The 22,851-nt window shown below is 34.9% G+C and overlaps 1 protein-coding gene across 1 annotated transcript; it reads left to right on the top strand.

The window, feature by feature from the left end:
* The first annotated feature begins 12,081 nt into the window (after nucleotides 1-12,081).
* On the top strand, nucleotides 12,082-12,784 carry LOC113849850 (30S ribosomal protein S31, chloroplastic-like). The gene is made up of 3 exons (XM_027480053.1): nucleotides 12,082-12,265; nucleotides 12,369-12,433; nucleotides 12,502-12,784. The coding sequence occupies exons 1-3, from the start codon at nucleotides 12,100-12,102 to the stop codon at nucleotides 12,634-12,636; spliced, it is 366 nt and encodes a 121-aa protein (XP_027335854.1). The 5' UTR covers nucleotides 12,082-12,099; the 3' UTR covers nucleotides 12,637-12,784.
* Nucleotides 12,785-22,851: the final 10,067 nt, after the last annotated feature.

The following is a 22,851-nucleotide window of genomic DNA, read 5'->3' as shown; positions in this document are numbered from 1 at the left end:
TATTGGTAAAAATCTAGTGAGGGCTACAATCCGACTGGCCAGGCGTTGAACTTCTTTGACATTCCGAGGGCTGACCATTTGTCGGGATTAGCCTGAATGCCCCTTTCAGATAACATAAATCCCAAAAACTTTCCCCCAGCTACACCAAATGTGCACTTCTCGGGATTGAACCGCATACCTTGCTTCCTAGCCTTCTTGAACACCTCCCCCAAATGGGCAAGATGTTGTTCCAATACCGTGGATTTAACCACCATGTCATCCATATATACCTCCAGGCATTTACGTACTTGCTTTTCAAAAATTTTATTCATAAGTCTCTGGTATATTGCATCTGCATTCTTTAAGCCAAATGGCATTACCCAATAACAAAAATTTGTCGAATCTGTAATAAATGCCGTCTTTTCTTCATTTGGAGGATACATTTGGATCTGGTTGTAGCCAAAATAAGTATCCAAAAAGTTGAGTACCTTGTGTCCTGCTGCACCGTCCACTAAGGTATCAATGTTTGGCAGTGAATATGCGTCTTTTGGGCATGTTTTATTGAGGTCAGTAAAATCTATGCACATTCGCCATTTCCAACTTGATTTTTTAATCATGACGACATTGGCTAGGCAGGTGGAATATCTGACCTCCCGGATAAAGTCGACTTGTAGTAATTTATTAGTTTCCTCCTCTACTGCTTTTGCTCTGTCTCCGCCAATATTCCTTTTCTTTTGTGCTATCGGTTTGGCTCCCTTATAAACCGACAGTGATGATAGAGAAATGCAGGGTCTATGCCAGGCATATCCAAAGCTAACCAAGCAAACAAATCAGCATTATGTTGCAGTATTTTTTGAAAAGCTTGCTTCTCTTGTATAGACAAACTGACTCCCAAATAAGTAACTTGTTTCGGCTTCAGTCCAAGTTGGAAAAACTGCTTGTTTTCGTTAGGCTCAACCCGATACCCCTCATCCATTCTAGGATCAAGTTCAAAATCCAACTCCTCTCCCAACTGAGGGGATACAATGTTGACATCTCGGCTGCTCCCATGGAAAGGCTTAAGACACAGGCTTGCAAACTAGCATTCTCTAGCCGTCTTCTGGTCAGCGTGGACTGTAACGATTCGGCCCCTTTCAGACGGAAACTTCATGGTTAAGTGCGGAATGGATAATATGGCCTTCAATTTGTTTAGGGATGGTCTGCCGAGTAGTATATTATAGGAAGTATTCGCATGTACTACAAGATAAGTGACTTTTATACATTTTCTCTCATGCTCTAACCCGAATGAGGTATACAGGTCAATACAACCCCGAGTCTCCACTTGTTCCCTCGAGAAACCCACCAGCGGTTCATGATATTCTCTAAGCTCTTCTTCTGGAATGCCTAACTGCTTAAAAGTATTCTAGTAAACAATGTCGGCTGAACTTACCTGATCAATAAGCGTTTTTCGTACGATGCAGTTATCACCATGGGATCGTCTTGCACTGGGTCAACTCCTTGAAAGTCTTCGTCAGTAAATGTAATAGGGGGAATCCAAATCCTACTACCCAGTGAGACATTGTTGACTGATCGGACTTGCCTCAAATGTCTCTTTCTGGCCGAATGGGTAGGTCCTCCACCGGCAAACCCTCCAGCTATGGTATTAATAACCCTTTTGGGATACTTCTCACGTTCCTCATATCGTCTAGTTGGGGGTTCCCTAGACCTACTCCTCTGTCGTTCAAGTCGTTTGTCATCATATCTCCTCGATGGTTCAGGGCAATGGTCTCTTCCTCTATTGGATTGACCGACGGGGTTTGTCTGCACAAAATCCTTTAAATGTCCTTCCTTGATTATTTCTTCAATTTTATCCTTCAACGCTATACACTCCTCGGTAGTGTGACCCCTGTTCTGATGATAACGGCAAGTCTTGCTTTTATTTGCCCGAGGAGGGGTGTTGGCGCGTCTAGGCATTCTCAGTATTTCTGTGGCTAATCCCTGATCAAGTACTTTGGACCGATTAGTGTTGAGCGTAGTGTAGGAAGGGCACGTGGGTCCCCTGGGTGGCCTTTCAAGTTTGTTCCTTCTCTCTTTATTTTCCTGCCTAGACTTAAAAGTTTCTTTCTTTTCTATATTTTTTAAATTGGACCCCAGGTCCATCCGTACCTGATTTCGGTATTCGGACAATTCTTCCATCTGCATATATTTTGCAGCTCGACTTCTCAACTCGTCTAGGTCAATAGGTGGTTTTTTGCAAATGTTGTTAACGAAAGGTCCTGGCTTAAGGGCCGTTGTGAGGTGGTGCATAGCCACTGCTGGTTCCAAGTTATGGATCGAAAGGGTCACTTTGCCAAAGCTTTCCATGAATACTCTAAGTGATTCTCCCTTTTCTTGCCGAATATTAACCAGCGCTAGGGATGTTAAGGGATGAGGTCTACTTGTGGCGAACTGCAAGCTGAATTGTCTTGTGAGAGTTGCAAAAGAGTCGATGGATGAAGGGGGAGCCAAGTGAACCAACTGAGGGCTTGTCCTCGGAGCGAGGTAGGAAAAATTCTACACCATAAAGAATCGTTCTCGGTGTACAAATTGACCTGGGTTGTGAATACATCCAAGTGTTCCCCAAGATCAGATGTGCCATCGTATTTTTCTATTGTTATGCCTTTCCAGTTATCGGGTAACTTTGCCTCCAAAATATGGTGAACAAATGGGCTTCGACTCAGAAGATCATCTCAACCGTTTTTGGCCTCAGATTGGTAAACCTACTTTGATTTCTCCTGCAAAGCCGAGGACTCCCCCTAATCCTGGACGATGGGTGTAGTTTGGGAAGGGATGTGTGTTCTTATTTCTTCTCTCAAATTAGTATTTTCCCTTCTCAAAGCTGAGAGCTCCAGGGCATCTTTTTCTCGCTCCCTCTTCATCTCCATCATTTCTGTTTTAAGCTGCCTTAGCACAGCTAAAAGGCTCTCGTCAGTTCCTCGTTGCATCACAACTTTAGGTATTGGTTCATCAGGTGTGATACCCTCCAACTGTTGCCAAGAGGTTCCTCCCTGTTGCGCATGTCCTTCCTGCTGGCTTCTCGTGAGTAACATAATGAATCTGAAAAATGAGGCTAATCGGGCCCCACGGTGGGTGCCAAAATGTTCCTGTTAGAGAAACACTTGTCTTCAAGTCTCTGCTTTGAAACAATGACGTCCTTCTGACTGTCGCTGACGTTGGAAGGGTACCTGCAAAAGGCACTCCGATGCTGAAGTCAGGATTCGGTTCTGAGTAATAAATGGTATTTTAATAATGAAAACTCAACTCTTTACCTGTACTTCCTACCTTCCTTTTATAGGCGCTATTATGGGCTAATGGGTCTGCTGAGTCAGCCTTGATTTTGGCTCTTTTCTCAAAGTAAATAATACTTTGATTATTATTACTTAATTGGGTTAATTACCTTGAAATCCTGCCAAGAGGTACCCGACCAAATTGAGCCGAATAGGTACTTGGTTTCCTTTTCCTATATGTAGGACCAAGCAGTTCCCTATCCAGTACAATAATTATTATTAGTATACATATTTATTTTATGTCATAATTAATAACAATATAACTATAATAATTTAATAATATTAATCCACAAATTAATATAAATATTAATATTAATGTTAAAATATCTAACATTACCATCTTTTTGTCACAAAAATAACTGGATGATTTCCTTTGCAAATAACGATGACAAGGTATCATACATGAGTTAGGTTTCATTTTTATTTCTTTGTTAAGCTATACATGGTTTGAATATGATCATGGGATATTTATATTTCAATCTTGCTTGAAAATTCATGATATGATAACAATAAATTTATTCAAGGATATTCCTAAAATCTTAAAATAGTTAAATCGTAAGGTGATAGCCCGAGTTGGTTTTATGCCCCTCTAAAATGTCCTCTCTTATGATGGATGACATGAAAGTCAATTAATGGTTTTTATTCTTGTGAAGTGGCAATACCTTTTTGTCACTTGAGTTTGACTTGATGTGCAATTTGATAGCATTTGCAGACTTGGTGAGAAAATTAAAAATGTAGAAAGTCGTCTTAATGAACTTAATGAGCAAAAGTCTGAAACTGAGCAAGAGATAGTGAAGTTGTTACATTACTTTCTATCAACCTAACTCTTCTCGAAGGGTTCGTCATCCTGATTCCCTGAAATGTTTGTAAGGATGAGCATCTACTTTGAAACACAATGTCCCACAATCATATATTATGATACAAATATCATACAACAATTTCATGCATATAGAACAATAAATTTCATACCAAATCATTACAGAAAACTTTCATATCACATACACACTCAGCAAATCACTCACTCATCCTCTTTTCTCATATTTCACTACGCACTCCCAGTGCACTGTGATCACAGAAACGATGCATCCAGTATTTCTGAGGTCTTACTCAACTAGGTAAATAGTCGCCGGTTAGCCCATATACAAGGATACAACATGTACAATATTCGGACCCCTTAGTAAAGGTATAGTCAGGAGTCTAGTCAGGAAATGAGTGTGAGGCCATGTGACGCATTCGCTCTCAGAAAGAGTGTGCACACAACGCGAATGTCACTCACCACCCTTATTTCCCCGAGATTCTCATCGTCTCCAGACTCTATACTTCCAGTGTATCTCTGTAACTATCCACACTAGATTTGTCCATATTCGAATCTTAGAGTCATTCTCAGTATTTCTCTCTCTCTTTCACAAGTTCGTGCTTAGTAAAGCACTTTCAGACTAAATCTTTTCCCACTCATTCGCACATGCATTTCGCATATAAGTCTAACAACATATTGCCCGTAATCACACAGAATCTGGAGGGGTGCAGCCACTCAAAACAAACTGCGAAGGCCATATCTTTCAGGTCTAAGATCTGTTTTCTGCACCGGACTCCAGAGTAAAGCCCTGGAAGAGATCTTCGAAATAAATCAAGAACCGGCTCAAAATTTGTCCCGCGGCTCGAGATATTGCCGAAACAGTAAAATAGGGATGAAAGTGTAGCCGTGTGAAACAAGTTGCGAGGGCCATAGCTTTTATCTGCGAGCTCCGTTTCCTACAAAATCGGACTCCATAGTGAAGCCCAAGAAAAGAGCTTCGTAAAAAGAAAAGAATCGTCTCGAAACTCGGCTTGTAGCTCGAGATATTGTCGAAACAGTAAACGTTGCCCGGAAATGCTCAGAATCTGGAGGGGTGCAGCCAGTCAGAACAAATTGTGAATCCCCTAACGAGATCTTCGAAATGAATCAGAAATCGGATCAAAATTTGTCCCGCAGCTCGAGATATCACCGAAACAGTAAAACGAGGCTTAAAGTGCAGGCGTGTGAAACAAGTTGCGAAGGCTATAGCTTTCATCTGCTAGCTCCGTTTTCTACAAAACCTGAGTCCATAGTGAAGTCCCAGAAAAGAGCTTCGCAACAAAAAAGAATCGTCTCGAAACTTGGCTCGTAACTCAAGATATCGTCGAAACAGTAAACATTGTCCGGAAACGCTCAGAATCTAGACGGGTGCAGCCACTCAAAACAAACTGCGAAGGCCATATCTTTCAGGTCTGAGATCCATTTTCTGCAAAACCAGACTCCTGAGTGAAGCCCCTAATAAGATCTTCGAAATGAATCATGAACTGGCTCAAAACTTGTGTCGCAGCTCGAGATATCACCCAAACAGTAAACGTTGTCAAAAACACTCAGAATCTGGAAGGGTGCAGCCACTGGGAACAAACTGCGAAGGCCATATCTATCAGTTCCCCGTTTTCTGCAAAACCAAACTCAAGAGTGAAGCCCCTGATGAGATCGTCGAAATGAATCAGGAACTGACTCAAAACTCGTCCCGCAGCTCGAGATATTGCTGAAACAGTAAAACAAGACTGAAAGTGCAGCCATGTGAAACAAGTTGCGAAGGCCTTAGCTTTCATCTGCGAGCTCTGTTTTCTGTAAAACCAAACTCCATAGTCACGCCCTAGAAAAGAGCTTCGCAAAAAAAAAAAGGAATCGTCTCGAAACTCGGCTCGTAGCTTGAGATATTATCGAAACACTAAATGTTGCCCAGAAACGCTCAGAATCTGGAGGGGTGTAGTCAGTCGAAACAAATTGCGAAGGTCATATCTTTCAGGTCCGAGATCCGTTTTATGCAAAACTGGACTCTAGAGTGAAACCCTTGACGAGATCTTCGAAATGAATCAGGAACCGATTCAAAACTCGTGCTGCAGTTCGAGATATCACCCAAACAGTAAACGTTGCCAGAAAAGCTCAGAATCTGGAGGGGTACAGCCACTCAGAATGACTGCGAAGGCGACTTCAAATTGAATAAAGAACCGGCTTAAAATTCGGCCCGTAGCTTGAGATATTGCTAAAATAGTAAAATAGGGATAAAAGTGCAACCATGTAGAACAAGTTACAAAGGCAATATCTTTCATCTACGGGCTCTGTTTTCTGCAAAACCAAACTCTAGAGTGAAGCCTTAAAAAAAAGCTTCACAACATAAAAAAAATTATCTTAAAACTCGACTCATAGCTCGAGATATCGTCAAAATAGTAAACGTTGCCCGTAAACGCTCAGAATCTTGAGGGGTGCAGCCGCTCTGAACAAATTGTGAAGACCATATCTTTGAGATCCTAGATCTATTTTCTACAAAATCAGACTCCAGACTGAAGCTCCTGAGGAGAGCTTTAAAATGAATTAGGAACCGACTCAAAACTTAGTCCGCTGCTTGAGATATCGCTAAAACAGTGAAACAGAGCTAAAAGTATGTGAAATAAGTTGTGAAGATCATATTATTCATTCCATTAATTAAGTTATTTTTACATGTCTACTTAGATATTAGAATTAGAAATCTTTTGCAAAAACACATCTTCCTAAAGAACATGGTTTGTGGGATTAATCTTTCATTTTATTTTATTTAGATTTGTTTCCTTCATAATAAAAAATATATATAAAATAATCTATAAATTAGACTACGTCTACTTTTAATTTAAAGTTAATTATATTTACAAAATAGCTAATTTTAAATAAATAATAAATAAATTCTTAAATTTTTTATTTTTAATAATGTATTTTAACATCTTAGTAAAGTTCAATTCTTTGAACTTCATAGTTAAATATTTACTTCTATCATTGAATTTTTTTATTTATTTTACATTTCAATATTATAATTCTCAATCTTATTCTATTACTTGTGTGTTTTTATTTACTGTTTTATTATTTTTATTATCTTATTATTTTACTTTTAATTAATCACAAATTCATAATGTTGAAAAATTGAAAAAGAAATTAATTTTTTTAAAATTAAGATAAAATTATTTATCTCATGAAAAAATTTATACAACCATTAATAAGAATTATAATTTATTTAATTGATGAAAATTTAGTCAATTTATGAAAATGGTTATCAAAATTTTTTCTTAAAAAAAAGATTGTGAAAGATATTACACAGGAGAAAGATATAAAACTTGTGGCTAAAGTAATAAATTTTCTTCTTTTTGTGCTAAGAAAGTTATTTCATTAAGCTTCAATTTTCTATAATTTGATAAAGGATTAAATGCATTACTTAATTAATGTAATGTTATAGAAAGATAAAAATTAATTAAATTTAATAAGGCCAAACTTATGGAAGTGTATTATTAGAAGGCGACAACTTGAAGGTTCATGAGTCATTAGATAATTGGCAAGTAATGTAAAGATATGATGATGCATATTTGAACTTCATGAGCAATACTTGATTTGTTTTTATAAAGGTGAGTTATTATCACTTATTCTCATTCATTCTCATCACCTATCAAACTTCCGATAGCCCTGCACCCACTTCACTAACATTTGAACAAGTCATCAAGGATATTTAAAACCAAGCAACTCCAATTTTTTTTATAAAATAAAATTAGTTTCGTACATTGATACTCTCAAAACATAACACTAATTGAAAAGGAAAATATTAAAAGTTATATTTGTGATCTTCGAATATAACTTATTTTTAAATAATTAAGATACTTTGTGAACATAATACAAATATAAGATAAATAAAAAAAAACTATCCTATTTTTTTTTAATATTTATTTAACGAACATAAGGTTATTTTATAAATTTAATTTATTTATCCTTCTAATGTAAAGTTAATCTATTGAAAGAGAAGGGTTAAGTTATAAATAGACAAAATAGAAATAACAAAATATTATTTAATTTATTATTTTAGTATACATTAAACATATATAATAAAATAAAAATATATCTTATTTTTAACCAATCATATTTTTATTTTACTTTTATATTTTATTTTTTATCTTATCATATCCATTGACAAGACAATAATTTTACATTATGATTATAATAGTACATAAGAGAAATCAAATTAAAAATAAGAGCTTTATTAAATATATTGATGAAAGAATAAAAAGTACAAAAATCATACTAAATATATTTAAAATAACATAAGAAATTTATTAATAACAAAAAGTAATTTTATTTATAAAAGTAAATATTTAATTCATTAATATCAATAAAAAGTAGTTAGATTTCATAAATTTATACTCTATTCTAGAAATATTAAGTAGTAATCAATATGTAATATATTAAATGAAAGAATGTGTTCAATTATAAAAAAAAAATAAAAGATGAATATTTTGATTGGGCACACTTAACACTGAATCTTCAAGTACTAGAGAAGACAACTCATTAGCATTAGAAAATTTTGATCCATAAAAAGGTGTTTATAGGAAATGCAACAACATCATTCTCATGTTAGACAAGGGGTTTCACTTTGGACAAGTTCAACAACGGCCAATTATCAATTTTCTTAGAAGGAACAAACCGAACATACAATTTCTTGCAATTATATATAGACAAACAATTATTTTTGGTATAATACAATTCATTGCTCTCATTTATACGAGAAGACAAGTATTGTTTCTGTAATGAATGAACAAACATACTTGTGCCCATAGAAGGACACCCCTTGGTATAAAAAATATTTAACGACAGGCGCACTCCATTCTTCAAAACCTACTTCAATATAATAAAATACGTGATTTCAACAACAATAGTTCTATTCTTATACATAATTATTAAAATAAATTGCACATAGCATTCGCATCTCCTTTTGTCAAATAAAAGGATCATAGTACTTCAAATAAAACTTAAAAGACAAAAAACAAACCTTGCTTGAAAGGAACAATGTTGCAAGTGCAAAGTAATTTTCCGCATGATGAGATGTGTTTTGATTTATCAATCTGTGACATTTGACAAATTGATTAGATAACAAGACAAGAGGGAAATGTGTAATATTGTTCCCTCCAAATGGAATAAAGAGGGAGACAAAACCTAGGGAAAGATAAGAAGAAAGCATGAAAGGTTTGGAAAGCCAAATTGTAGAGCCCTTAGAAACAGGGGCAAAGAGGTCAACTTGGTGATGACACGATTTTCGTTTGTAAAAAGATTTGTTGTCAATCTCATCAAAATATGTAGAATTTTTATGTAGTCTAGGATGCAAGCCTATGTTGTCTCCAATGACTTTGGTTAGTAATATACATTAAACATGTTGTAAACATTTACTATGAAAGTAATTAAAAGGGGGGGTTTGTGTGATTCCAATTTTAATGCAAAAACAAATGATGAAATTAATGAGTTCAATCAATGAAATGTACAATCCTTAGTTTGTTCATGTGATTCTATCCCTATTCCACTCAAGATTCAATACTTTTCCTCTTCCTCTGAATTAGGGTCACTCAACAAGCGAGAATTAACCTTAAAACCCCATACGAATTTAAGCAAATTACATGGACTCCAACTCTTTTTCCCAAAATTACGCAACCTTAGAAATTAACTTAGGATTAAGCAAACCAAGTTAAGAATTTCATTAAAATGAATTAGGGTTAATTAAGCAATGTCCCCCTCATTCAACCATTAATTCAATTCAAGAGTTGAAAAATGTAAATTCATGAAGGAAAAGGGAATTATATTGACATTCATACCCAGGAATTCAAGAATCCATGAACTCACTAAGGATTACAAGAAAGTTTATCCCTCCATAAGGATGGGTCTTACAAATTCAAGATGAAAACAAAAGAAATTCAATATCATCAATGCAAGAATTAAAGGAAAATGAAGAGAAATTGTAAATCAAACCCTAAGATTGGCCTTGGCTGTCACCCAAGGATCCTAAGCTCTACAAAATGCTTCCAAAGTGGCAAAAGAATCTAAAGTTATGAAAAAGCTTTGTACCCTAATTTCTCAAATTCTATTTATAGTGCAGAAATTTTCGCCCATAGTGACTACTATGCTTTCATAGTGATAACGCGTAGTGCTCCACAGTAATTACTATCGCTCCATAGTAGCCACGCGCAAGTCTTGGAATTTTGGCCTCTCTGGAGTGTTCACTTTGGTATCAGAGTGATTGCTTTAGCTACTCCAGAGTGTCTACTATGATTCCATAGTAGCTACGCGCAAGTCTTGTGCTTTTGCCCTCTCTGGAGTGTTCACTTTGGTATCAGAGTGATTACTGTTACTGCTCCAGAGTGTCTACTATGGTTCCATAGTAAGCACGCACAGGTCTTCTTCAAACTGGGTCTCTGTAGTTGTTACTATGGGTTCATAGTAATCACTTTAGTCTACCCTTCTGGATTTAGCTTCCTGTAGTGTTTACTATGGGATTCAAAGTGATCACTTTCATCTCAAACTTTCTCAAATGCTAAAAATCCATGGAATAAGTCTAGAAACTCATGCACAATTATTCAAATGATCAAAATTGCAAATTATATCTATGTAAATCAATGTAAATTAACCAAAAATTAAGAAACCTATAAAATTTGACCAAAATAATGTTTTTATATTATTTACACTTCCTAAATCTATTTTTTTCTATTAAAGAACACTAAAAAGATAAGTAAAAATTCAATAAATTGTGGATTCATCACATGGGCGATTTTCCTGATAATTTGGAGATGAATGAATGGAACTTTCTAAAAGCTTCTTTGGATAAAGAGGTAAGTTGTTCTGACAAGTGAGTTTGAGATGGTTATTGCTGTAACTTTAAGATTAAGATTGAGTGTGCTTGTGATTGCTTCATTTTCTTTTGCTTTGAAATTGAAGGCATCTTAGGCTGTCTATAATAAAACATCATTATAAATAGAGTTGTCAAAAAGTTCAACTGTTCTATCCCTATCCTTAGTTTATGTAAGTTAGGGACAAAAAGTTTTATGGGCCAAAATGCCCAATAAATCAAAAGTCCTTGGGCTTTATGTGCCAAAAAATTTACTTATGTTATAAAGGTTTATACAAATTCTGACTAAAGTTAATTATTGTGATAAGTTTCATAGGATTTACAATAGTTAACTAGTAACTACACCTTAACATAACACAAAACTCTGATGCATGCATATTACACTAATCTCAATAATAATTAATATATCATAATTCAATCACAAAGTATAGAATTTATGATGAATTTAAGGTAGAGTAAATTTAAAAATTATAAATTAATTTGTAAAATTATAAAATACGAAGTAGAAACTCGATGAATTTAAGGTGTAAATGAATTTATAAAATTATGAATTAATTTAAAAGAATAAAGAAGAAAATCATGGTAAAAATAGTAGTTTAACAAGAACTACTTAAAAAGAATATATAGAAAATTTAATAAATAATAATTATAATTTAAATCCTTTTATTTTTTAAGTAGTAAATTAATACCATTTTAAAAAAATAAATTATAAATGTTATACATGTTTTATGGAGAAGAATTAAATAAATAAATAAATAAATAAAATTTATATTAATATAAACACTTTGGTGTGCGTTAATAAGAAGGAGATGAAGAAATAATTGACACATTTCAATTTGTGAGAAAAAGGAGTCAATTTTTACTGTCTATAAGTTTTTTTAGTAGAAGAATTCTTAAGAAAAAATGTTGAACACTTACAAACTTCACTTTATAAAGGGAAGGGTTCAAACATGCAACTTGTTATATGTAACCCTTAACCTTCTAAGCCAATTCTTTTATTACGGTAACATTTCACTGTAAATTCTCTATATCTACTCCCAAATGTTTAATTACTCTCTGACTCTAATACAAAACGACTTCAGCTCCAACACCATATTTTCCTTCTCAAGCCTTATCTGGAGTTATCCTAAGCCATGGCGTCACTGCTGCTAGCATCACCTCTTCCACTCGCCAATCAATCTCACACTTCCTCTTCTCACCTTTCCTTCTCTCACTCCCAAACTCTCTTCTCACCGCTCTTCACACCCCTTCCTTCGCTCTCAGTCTCTGCAACCTCCACTTTTTCACCAACCCCTTTTGGTACTTGCTTCAAAAAAAATTTCAAACTTTGCAATAATTTTGCTTTATTTTGTATAATTTCTTACACCCCCTTTCACAATTCTACCTTTTCTTTCTCTCCCAGTCTACTGTGGCAGAGGCGACAGGAAAACTGCAAAGGGAAAGCGCTTCAACCATTCATTTGGAAATGTATACTTCTCCCATTTTCTCTTTTGTTTTCAATTTTTTTAATTACTTATTATTATTATTATTATTAGGCAAGGCCAAAGGATAAGAAGAAGGGTAGAGGACCACCGAGGCTTTATGCACCACCGGCACCTTCCAAGAAAGACAAGTTCGAAGATAATGAGGTTGTGAAGATTGAAATTGATGAGTCCCTCTTTTCTGGTTGATATTTGTGGTGAAATTGTAATTTTTTGCATTTCATGGTTTAGTTGTTGATATATGGATTCCACTATGACATGTACGATTTGGATTTGGATTATGTTATATCAGTTTTTATTATTTTCTTAGTTGAGTTCACCGTGCTTTATTTGTCTTGCTTTAGCATTTTGGAATTGGGGATTGGAAGAATAGTAATAATTTAATTAAAGAGAATAAAGAAGGGTGATCTTTTTTTCTTAGGATTTGTGCTTCATTGGATATTATCTCATTGATCCTAAGCAACAGCTGCTGCTTGTGTCAATGAAAAGTATGCGATGTTAGTAAAATGAGACATAGGAGAAGGAAAGGACTAGGAGCGCATCCATACCATTGGAAATGTTCTGTTTTACCAAATTAAACTGTGCCATGAAACTGCATGAGTTGTTCTTATACAGTAATTCTGCTTTGTTCAATAAGGCGCTTGGGTATAATGTTTTTTTTTTGTATGTTCATCTCCAAAAGGAAATTGCGATCATCTTAACTATTTTCAAATGGTATTGGCCCTCTTAGTTTTGTCCATTATGTTAGATCTTTCTAAAATAAAAGGAGTAAAGAAACCTTTCAAATTTATATGCTTTTTACTTGCACTACGCTTAGGCATGTCATCTACTTAGGAAAAGTTGTGGAGGTCCACTGGTTTATTGCCTCTGAAGACTGAAGGAGTAGATTTGGCAGATTATAAAACACCAGAATTCCTTGTACATGTCTCCATCTTCTTTGTTATCTTCAGCTGCTTCCTGATGATCTCTCTCCTTAGCTTATGAAAGTAGATTTTTGCTATCGTTGATGTAAGGGAAAAATAAACACCCCTGACGAGATTATTTGAAATGGAGTATGCTGTCTTGGGCATTTGGCAAACCACTGAGTATTATAGTGGCTCATTATGACTAATCCTTAATATTTGTGGGGCAATGGTTCAGAGCCTTCAGAGCATGAATTTCAGGATCCCTGGGTGGTTAAGGTTATCAGGAGATTGCCAGGGTTCATTCTGTAAAATGTGGAATATTTAGATTTTAACAAGTTTAGATTGCTCTGGGGTTTTAAATTGCAATTGCATTTTGGTTGTGTTTCGTTTACAAAAATTACAGGGAAATTGCAATTAGTATTGGATTTTAAGCTGTTGGTAAAGGTAGAAAATCAATATCACGAAAGAAAATTCCTGCACTACTTGTTGAGTTAGTTATGGTTTACTACAATCAGAGTGCTTCCAATACAGTGGGAATAGTAAAATTTTGGTATTCAAAAGAGAAATTCTTTTCTTGATAGTCTTGCTCTTCAACAGGTTAATATGGCTCCCAAATGATGAAATCTCTGCCTTTTTAATGTCATAAACTAATACTTACAAATGTCACAGTAATGACTTCGTCGTAGTGAGCTACTCAGTATCATTGGGTCATCTCTCTTTTTTGCCGTCTTTGAGGTTCTTACAAAACTTGTACACATACATCCCACAGTTGTATTGGACTGTAGCCTTGACAATTTCGTCCCTCACATATAATGATGTAAAAGTATATTCATTCTCTATCCTCACCACAATTTTTGTTGTCTGATTGGTAATTCTCACACTTATTTTCTGGTTTACACTTCCTTTTGTACCAAATTACATTCTTGTTTGGTAGTGTAGGTTAAGATAGCTATTTCCATTTTTAGTCACTTCTCAGTTACTATCCCCTAAGTGGTTTTAAAGTAATTAATTGTAATTTTATCTATTACCTACCCTTATTGTTTTTCCCCTCCTTGTTAACCCTTTTTACTTAGAACTTATCTTGTCTAACCTTAGGTGTCTCTCGGTTTCTTTCCCCAAGGTAATTTGCAGGATTTTTTTTAATGTTTTTAAGTAGTGTATTAGTCTCCTCTTTAGTCAACTATGGTGTTTCTAGGGTGAATTCCTAAGTCTTTGCTGTAGTCCACCCTCGGTCACTTTTAAGTACTTGCCAACCCAACTTTGATTTGGTTTTGTTGCTCTCCCTATTAGTCCAACTATGTTTTCTTAGATCGTTAGCAGGATTCTGCCTAGTAAACACTTCCTTCTATCAGTCCTTACCCTTTGTGCCTAGAGATTTTTAAGGGTTTTAGTGTTCTAAGGTTACTCATAGTTCAGGGTGATAGAAACAACCCAAGACACAGCCAGAAAAATGTCTGGTATTAAGGACTGGACATCTGCACGGGTGGCTCAACAAGACTAGACATTTGTGGATAAACTAACATTCAAATTGAATAGACTTTGACTTTGATACCATGTTAAGAAACTTAGGCCTAATTCACTCCTAAAAGTTAAGATTACCATATTCTTTATAAAGAGTATTTTGGTTCTATTTTTAGTCAATGTGGGAAATCTTATCAAGTAAACAACAGCACAGAGTTAGGTGACTATACACACATTAATCTAAAGGTTGGTTTAGCAATCTGCTTACTCTCAGCTTTTGGTACAGGTCTGAGGCTTGTGTTCAGGGTCAAAAGGAAATTGATGTTTCTTATTTTAATGATATAACTTATATTATCAGCTACATAATTTAAACATTATTAGATACCATTCTTGCATTTTTTTCACATGCAAGGGTTCTCGGTTCAGCCAAGGATTTCAAACTGTCATAGCTCAAAAGCTGCTTCAATCAAAGAAACTTTCCTCTCAGCCTTATGTGGTTTTCAACAGGTCAGCCATGTATTATATTTCTAAAGTTTCCGAACTGATCCGAGACTATCAAGGTACCAGACATGACAATCAGAATTTATGCAGCATTCCAAACAATAAACACATTTCCAGATCTCAGTGCTCATGGTTTCTCCATATCAGAAATTAAACATGTAACTTTCCACTTAATCACAGAAAACATATAAGTTACAGAAATTGGTAAAGCATAAACACTAGTTCAGAAACATGCATATCACAGAATAGTAAAAGAGAGCACTTTTCTTAATTGCAGGGGTATGCAGGTTGCAGAGACCTTAGTACGTCATTCAGACTCAAAACACGCATATTTCAGAGAAATGAGGAAATTACATCTGGTCATCAGAGAAAATGCATCAGTTCACCAGCAAGAAGTCATGATTATGGATTTAAGATAGCACTCTACGGTAGAGAAATTAGATGAATGATGAATCGTGTTATTGTGATGTAGCAGCACACACGTGGCAGACTTAACCGAACTCCATGACTCACTCCAGATTCCACGCATCACAGAAGGACAGAAGAGAAGCAATTTACTCAGCACATATCATATTGTAGAGATCAAAGTCTCAACACATTACTATTTGAACTTGAGGCTATGTACTTTGCAGAGAGAGAAGGAAATCATTTTTCTGATTCAGAAATGCATGCATAACAGAAAATAGCAAAACATCAAATCATGCAAATCTTGGACGTGAAGAAAGACACTCTGATTGACATAGAGAACACACATACAAAGCAGACCACAATAGGCTTAAAATTATAGACATCACAGTGAATAAGACCAGACACTTACCAACACACATACTAATCATGCAACTAAACTCAGAAGACATACATTTGGACTCCTCCCTACCTTGTTAGTCGCTGTTTACAGAGAAAGAAAAGAGGTGCAGGAATTAACTTCAAGCCCACAGTCTCCTCAGATGCAGAAGATGGAGTGCAACAACAGCAAGCTAGAGGAGGTTGTCGTTGGCTCTTGATCTCAATTTCTGAGGGACAAGGAGGAAAGCTCTAAAAGAGTTGAGTGGCCGGAAGAATAGAAAGTTTGGAGTTTCAAAAAGTGAAGAATTGTGCTGCAGAGATCAAGGGAGGGAGTGCAACTATGGTTTCTTTCTCAGAACATGTAACGTGCATAAGGAAGAAACAATTGGTGGGAGAGTTAGTTGGAGCATCAAGACACGGGGCAGATGATTCGGAAATAGTGGAGACCAGGCGCAGCACTCGTGAAAGGAAGCCCAACTATAAATGGAAAGATTATGAACTGAATTGAGCATGAAAAATGGTATTTGGCTTCCTTCTGATATAGTTCATTCCCTCTGATTATCAGATTCTCTCTAATTCTCTAATCTAATCAATTCTCTTTCACTGATAAGTTCTCAATTCTTCTATTCTTCGATTCTCAGGTTCTAAGGCGTGCTTGAAAGCTCTGGAAAATTTCTCTGAAGTATTTCTTCTTTTGTTTCGTTTTGCTCTGTTTCTGAATTTAGGGTTACTATTTCCATTCATAAAAATCTATATCTGTGATAGAACTCAAAAGGGGAACAAGGTTCGTTGTCTCTCTCAGGTTTCCCTTTTCTCATAAGAACTCAAAAGGGGAACAAGGTTCGTTGTCTCTCTCAGGTTTCCTTTTTCTCATAATTCTCTCTTCTTCCTACAAGCAGAATGGAGCAAAATGGCACGTGAAAGGTCTCTCTCTAGTTGTAGAAGGTGACGTGAAAGAGAAGGTGGGTAGAGTACGTTCCCAATGATCGAATATTTCTTCCACTAGCCCCGTGTCAACTATTTCCTAAGAGATTTTCTCTTTTGACTTTCTGTAACATGCAGCCTGAATCAAGGCCAAACCAAACCCTCCCAGGCTAACAAGTGGAGCAGCAAAATACGGGAAAGTATTTATGCATGAAGGTGACGTGGCTAAGGATTCGGGAAAAGGGGTCACAAGGAAAAATCACGAGAGCAAAGTGGAGGAACATTTTATTGGAGGGCTATGCTCATTGAGAAGGTCGTGTGTGTTGAGCCTTTCTCTCTGATGATTCTCTTCTTGTTGATTAACATTTCTATTTCTGAAATTCTGATATGTTCCTTATCTTCCTTCTCTGTGCTAGGTTGCTGGTGTTGATTATTAAGCTTTCAGCAAAGTTATTAAATTGCAATGTCCTTATTGTTGATTATTTCAATCAAAAATTATTTCCATTTGATTGTACCTATAATAGTATATACAAACCGCAAAGTTTCATTAACATAATTTTCATTTCAATTCAGTTCTATTTTGCTTGTGAATAATGAGCTGTTCCACTTTCATTTTCAACCAAAAAGAACATCAATATTGGAAAATAGTTGATCAATGAACATTGTCTTCCGTAGCTCCTATCAAGGTGTTTAGAGTATGAAGGGCTTTATGTCATGCCTCTTTTTTAATTGAAAAACCGGAAAAGAAAGAGGGTTCACTCTTGGCCTATTAGTAGGCTTAGCAGATATGAGCTTATATAGTCTCGGTCCAGTGAATTTGACTCTACTTCCCGAGCCCAAGGGTCAAGCTACGTTAAGCTCTTCTAATTAGATTTTGTTATAGCCGTCAACGCGAACTGTTGATGCAGCTGCTGATGGTTCTCTCATTTCTTTTTGTCTAGTGCTTGACTTAGGATGGCATTGTCTCCCGAACCAAGAAATAAAGTGGCTAGGTCTTGTGTTCCCTAGCTAGGATTTTGTGGTAGCACTAGAAGAGCAGTTGCTTCTATTCAACAAGGATGGACTATCATAGTGGATAAGGGCTGGGGAGTTATAGTCTTTATTACCTTTTATCCTTTCTTAGTTTAGATCACCAATCAAAAGACTCTCCTCCTCAAAGTAACAGCCTCCAAAAAATGCCATCTCCTCAACGCGAACTGTTGATGCAGCTTCTGATGGTTCTCTCATTTCCTTTCGTCTAGTGCTTGACTTGGGATAGCACTGTCTCGCGAAGCAGGAAATAAAGTGGCTAGGTCTTATGTTCCCCTGCTAGGATTTCGTGGTAGTGCCGGAACAGCAGTTGCTTCTGTTCTGCAAGGACGGACTGTCATAGTGGATAAGGGCGGGAGAGTCACAGTCGTTATTACCTTCTATACTTTCTTAGTTGAGGTCAGGAATCAAAAGACTCTACTCCTCAAAGTAACAGCCTCCAGAAAATGCTATCTCCTTAACTTTCAGTCCTGGTAAGCAAGCCAAGGATGTTGCATCTACTTCAATTGATCTCAACCTATTCACCTCTAGCCTATCTATATATTATGTTATATCAAAAGCTGATGGTACATATATTGAAAGAGAAGTAACATACAACTATAAATATAAATTTGTATATGCTTTAATATATATTTTTTTAAAATTTACTTTGCCACCACATAAGAAGTTTTGTTCACAAGCACACTACACAATTCGCATATTATATGATGCTTAATGCAAGTTAAGTATGAATCTTTTTCTTATTTAATAACGAAATGCATGGAGATTCCAAGATACAATGTCTCTACAGAAAATTTCATTCTTTACTCCATAAAAGTACATATATTTCATAAAATAATTTGTCAACAATATCATACTTTAAGAAAGCTATTTGGGAATGGATATACTATGATCTTGATAAATGATTTATCCAACTCAAGATTGGCAAGAGTTTGTTGATCACGTGACTTAATCATAATGAATTACTCTACACCATTAGATCAACTCTTTCCTTTATTCACCTCCCAAGATTTTCTTAGAACTTAGGCACCTGCATCCCAAGATTGTGTTGAACTGTAGTATCAACAATCCTCTTACTCATGCTTATGATGCATGGTAAATAATTAATTAGTTAATGTTTAATTTCATTACTATACGTATAAATAACATCCTTTCTTCATTTACAATTCACACTGAAGTACTTTTTCATACTTAAATAAATTGTTGTTAAATTATAAAATTTAAAAGTGAATAATTGTATTTGTAATTATTTTAAATTATTATTGTTAATTAATGTGTTTTTTATCATTAAATTGCATATTTACATACTTAAATTATAGATTTTTAAAGTAAATATTATAGTTGTAATTCGTTTTAATAAATCTGATGATTAATTAATTATGCTTATTTATATTAATATAGTATAGTTGTCTTATAATTTTTATTTTTTAATATTTTTAATTTGTATTTGAATCATAAAAAATGTGATAGAGAGAAAAATAGTGAAAATTTAAAAATTTAATATACACAAATAATTTAAAAATATGATAGAGATAATAAATTAATTATTACACTTTAAATTTATTGAATTAAATATAATAAATAAATTTAGGTGTAAAAATTAAATAACAAATATAGATATTGGTCTTATAAATTAAATTTTTAAAATCTGTATTTATCAATAAATATTAACAAATTATTGTTACAAATCATTAATATTTTGTATTATAATTGGTTTATGTATATATTTTGTAATTGTACTATTATGATTGTAATTAAAATTTATCTTTACATGGTATTTTAATTTTTGTTGATTATTTGTGTAAATAAATTAAAAATTTATTTATTTTAATGCTTTACGTTTGTATTAAGATTTTTGTTAATTATTTTATTCTTAAAAATATTGAAATAACACATATACATTTATTTTTAGATGGCTTTATCTTCAAGTCAAAGGAGAGTAATTTATCTTGAATCAGAGGATCTTTCATTATTGTGATTCTAGAGCATTCACGTATCTAAAAAAATTGAGATGGTCGAGGTCATTTTATTTTGAAAGTTAGGAAAAGGCAATTTATTCTAGCAGGTTTGAAAGGTGTTTTAGTAAAGATCCTTCTTCATTTAGAACTTGCAGGATTTTTTGAAATTGCTCACACATGTCAGTTCCCACTAGACCTTCTGTAGTGGAGAGATAGAGACTGTAACACCTTAATTTTACTTTCCAAAATAATGAATTTCACAAAAATAGGGAGAATAAACTTTTTCATTCAAATAAAATCCTCATTAAAATGTTTCAAATTTAAGGAAAGGGGTTACAAAATTCATATCAAATCACTGCTACACGATTAATTCAAATACATTAATTTCAAAATGATATCATAAGTCCTATAGCAGTTCCATCCACCCCTTCACTGAGACCGGTGCAGATCGTATTGATTACCTGAAAAATAAATGTAAGGGTGAGTACTCTACACTACTCATTACACAAACAAACACAGAGTCTCACCCTGCGCATATTTTACATTATTTCTAATAAAATTCATATAAATATATTCACAGGCAGCATTACCCCTCAATTCATTTTTTTAAATCAACTCTAATGCACTCACGGCACCAAATAGTTTGCACACACGTAATTATCAAACAATAATCTCGTGCATTCACTGCATGTCAGCCACGCTCACTATGGCACTATGATCACAGATTTTCACTATAGATGGTCACAGGTTACCCCTGCCTCACGGATACCATGTGGGCAGTCACAGGTCGCTTAGCAAAGGTAGTGGTCAAAGGTTTAGTCAAGAAGAGAGTGTGTGACCCGTTGTGCACCCACGCTCACTGTTGGTGTCACTACCACTCTCTCTTTCCCAAGGTATTTCTACCGTTCTCATCTTCCACACCCCCAGTATATCGTTGAACCATTCATAGCACAATACACTGCACAAAGCCCACAGTCATTTATTTTACACGGCTCTTAGGCCCACATTTCTTCGCAATAATTGTTCTCAATATATGGCATAAGAGTGCCCACATGCATTTACAACATAATTCATTTCAACCACACACACAATATTCACCATTGTACAAGGCTCTCGGCCCACATTTATTCACATTGCACGACACACATATTGCTCTTATTTACTCACACAATATTTTCAACATAGTTCACATTTACATTCCTCATTCATCAAGTATTAGCATATTCACACCACATAATCATCCATCATGGGTTTCCACATGCTATCACACCTCACAACACAGCAAATTCCATCAAATACATATTTTCTACCCTCTATCTCAACTACATTGCAATATTCATCAAAATACACAACAATCAAACCCAAAGAGATAGGGTAGAGTCTCCCCTTACCTTGGATTGAAGACCCACACTCGATTTAACCACGGAAGTGCTCCCCACACAGATTTTGGCCTAAATACATGGAAGAACTCCATGAGAATCCAAGGAAACCGAGAAATAGAGAAAGGGGATGAAAAACGAAAACCTTAACCATTAAAACTCACCTCCAAGCGTTACCAACACGAATCCAACCTTCAATCAAGCTCCTAAATGGCTTTGGAGGTAATTTAATCGGTGGGATAGGGTTTCAGGTTGAGAGAATCGAAGAAATTTCGAAGGAAAGATGAGAAATAACCTTTCTCGAACCCTAACCCCTTTTAAATCCTCTCTGGTCGCTATACTCCCGCTACAGCAAGATATTCTCCCCTCGCTGCAGCAACTCCCTCCCTCGCTATAGCGAAAAACTCAGACAAAACAACACTCTGGTTTCTGCAGAATATCGCTACAGTGAGACTGCACTCAGAAATGTAATCTAAATTGTGGCTTTGTTGCTATAGCGAGAGACCTCTCGCTACAGCGACAAGGCAACAGTTTCATCCTTCTCTTTCTAGTGCCTTCTTGCTACAACGAGAAAGATATAGTTCCATGCCTCACACCTAGGGCCCTCTTGGGAAGTTAATTAAACGATATTATAAAATCTGGGGCGTTACAGAAACTTCAGACATATACATTTCACTTGTCTCTTGGGAAGTGTACGATTACAGGACATTTCTATGCTGTTAGGGTTACAAATTTGATGAAAGGTCTATAATAACACCCATTGAAAGTAATTGTGCTGATATGGTTTAGAAAAACCTAAGGATTTGACCAGAATGTGATATATCTCGGATCTATGATGACCTCGACTCTGACGACATAGCGATGATAGAAGGATGACATAGGTATGACTAGTATATCTTGTTCGTAGGACGGATAGACTGCTCTTTAGGACTTGTTTTATTTTGAATCTTGTAAATGTTGGAAAAATAGTCTTAATGTATTTTAATGAATATTTTGTAAATGTTAATATCTTGTATATTATGAGAACGATGTATGTTTATGTTATTTTGATGTATTTTTTCTCAAAATTTATTAATAATTATTGTTTTATTATTCAAAGTTGTCATACGTTTGAATAAATTCACATAATACGTTATGATTTCATTTGATATATTTAATCGGTATTAAATTTAATTAAATTTTTATATTATTTCGAATTCTATTTCTTATTAAGTTAAATAAAAATAAGGATGTTACAGGAAGGACTTTTCTTATTGTAGATATAAATTTAATATGCTTAGTTGTGAGGAAGTATTAATTTTTTGTATAATAATTATCTTCATATTTAACTTATTTAATTTTTTATAAAAATAACCTTAAACTTTGTTGATTACTTAAGATTATTTAGTAACCATATACTATTGATTTGATTATTTTATTGCCACCTATGTGTCATGAGAGAATGAATTTGTGGAGGGTTGT

Source organism: Abrus precatorius, unplaced genomic scaffold, assembly GCF_003935025.1.
Source record: "Abrus precatorius isolate BTA unplaced genomic scaffold, Abrus_2018 Scaffold9, whole genome shotgun sequence".
Taxonomy (NCBI): domain Eukaryota; kingdom Viridiplantae; phylum Streptophyta; class Magnoliopsida; order Fabales; family Fabaceae; genus Abrus; species Abrus precatorius.
This window is presented reverse-complemented; position numbering and strand designations above follow the sequence as displayed.

What these genes read in the sequence shown, in the direction of transcription:
- LOC113849850 (XM_027480053.1), top strand. Translation starts at nt 12,100, where the DNA reads ATGGCGTCACTGCTGCTAGCATCACCTCTTCCACTCGCCAATCAATCT. An exon ending in TTTTTCACCAACCCCTTTTG is followed by an intron (nt 12,266 to 12,368) that starts GTACTTGCTTCA and finishes TTTCTCTCCCAG; the next exon opens with TCTACTGTGGCAGAGGCGAC. An exon ending in TCAACCATTCATTTGGAAAT is followed by an intron (nt 12,434 to 12,501) that starts GTATACTTCTCC and finishes TATTATTATTAG; the next exon opens with GCAAGGCCAAAGGATAAGAA.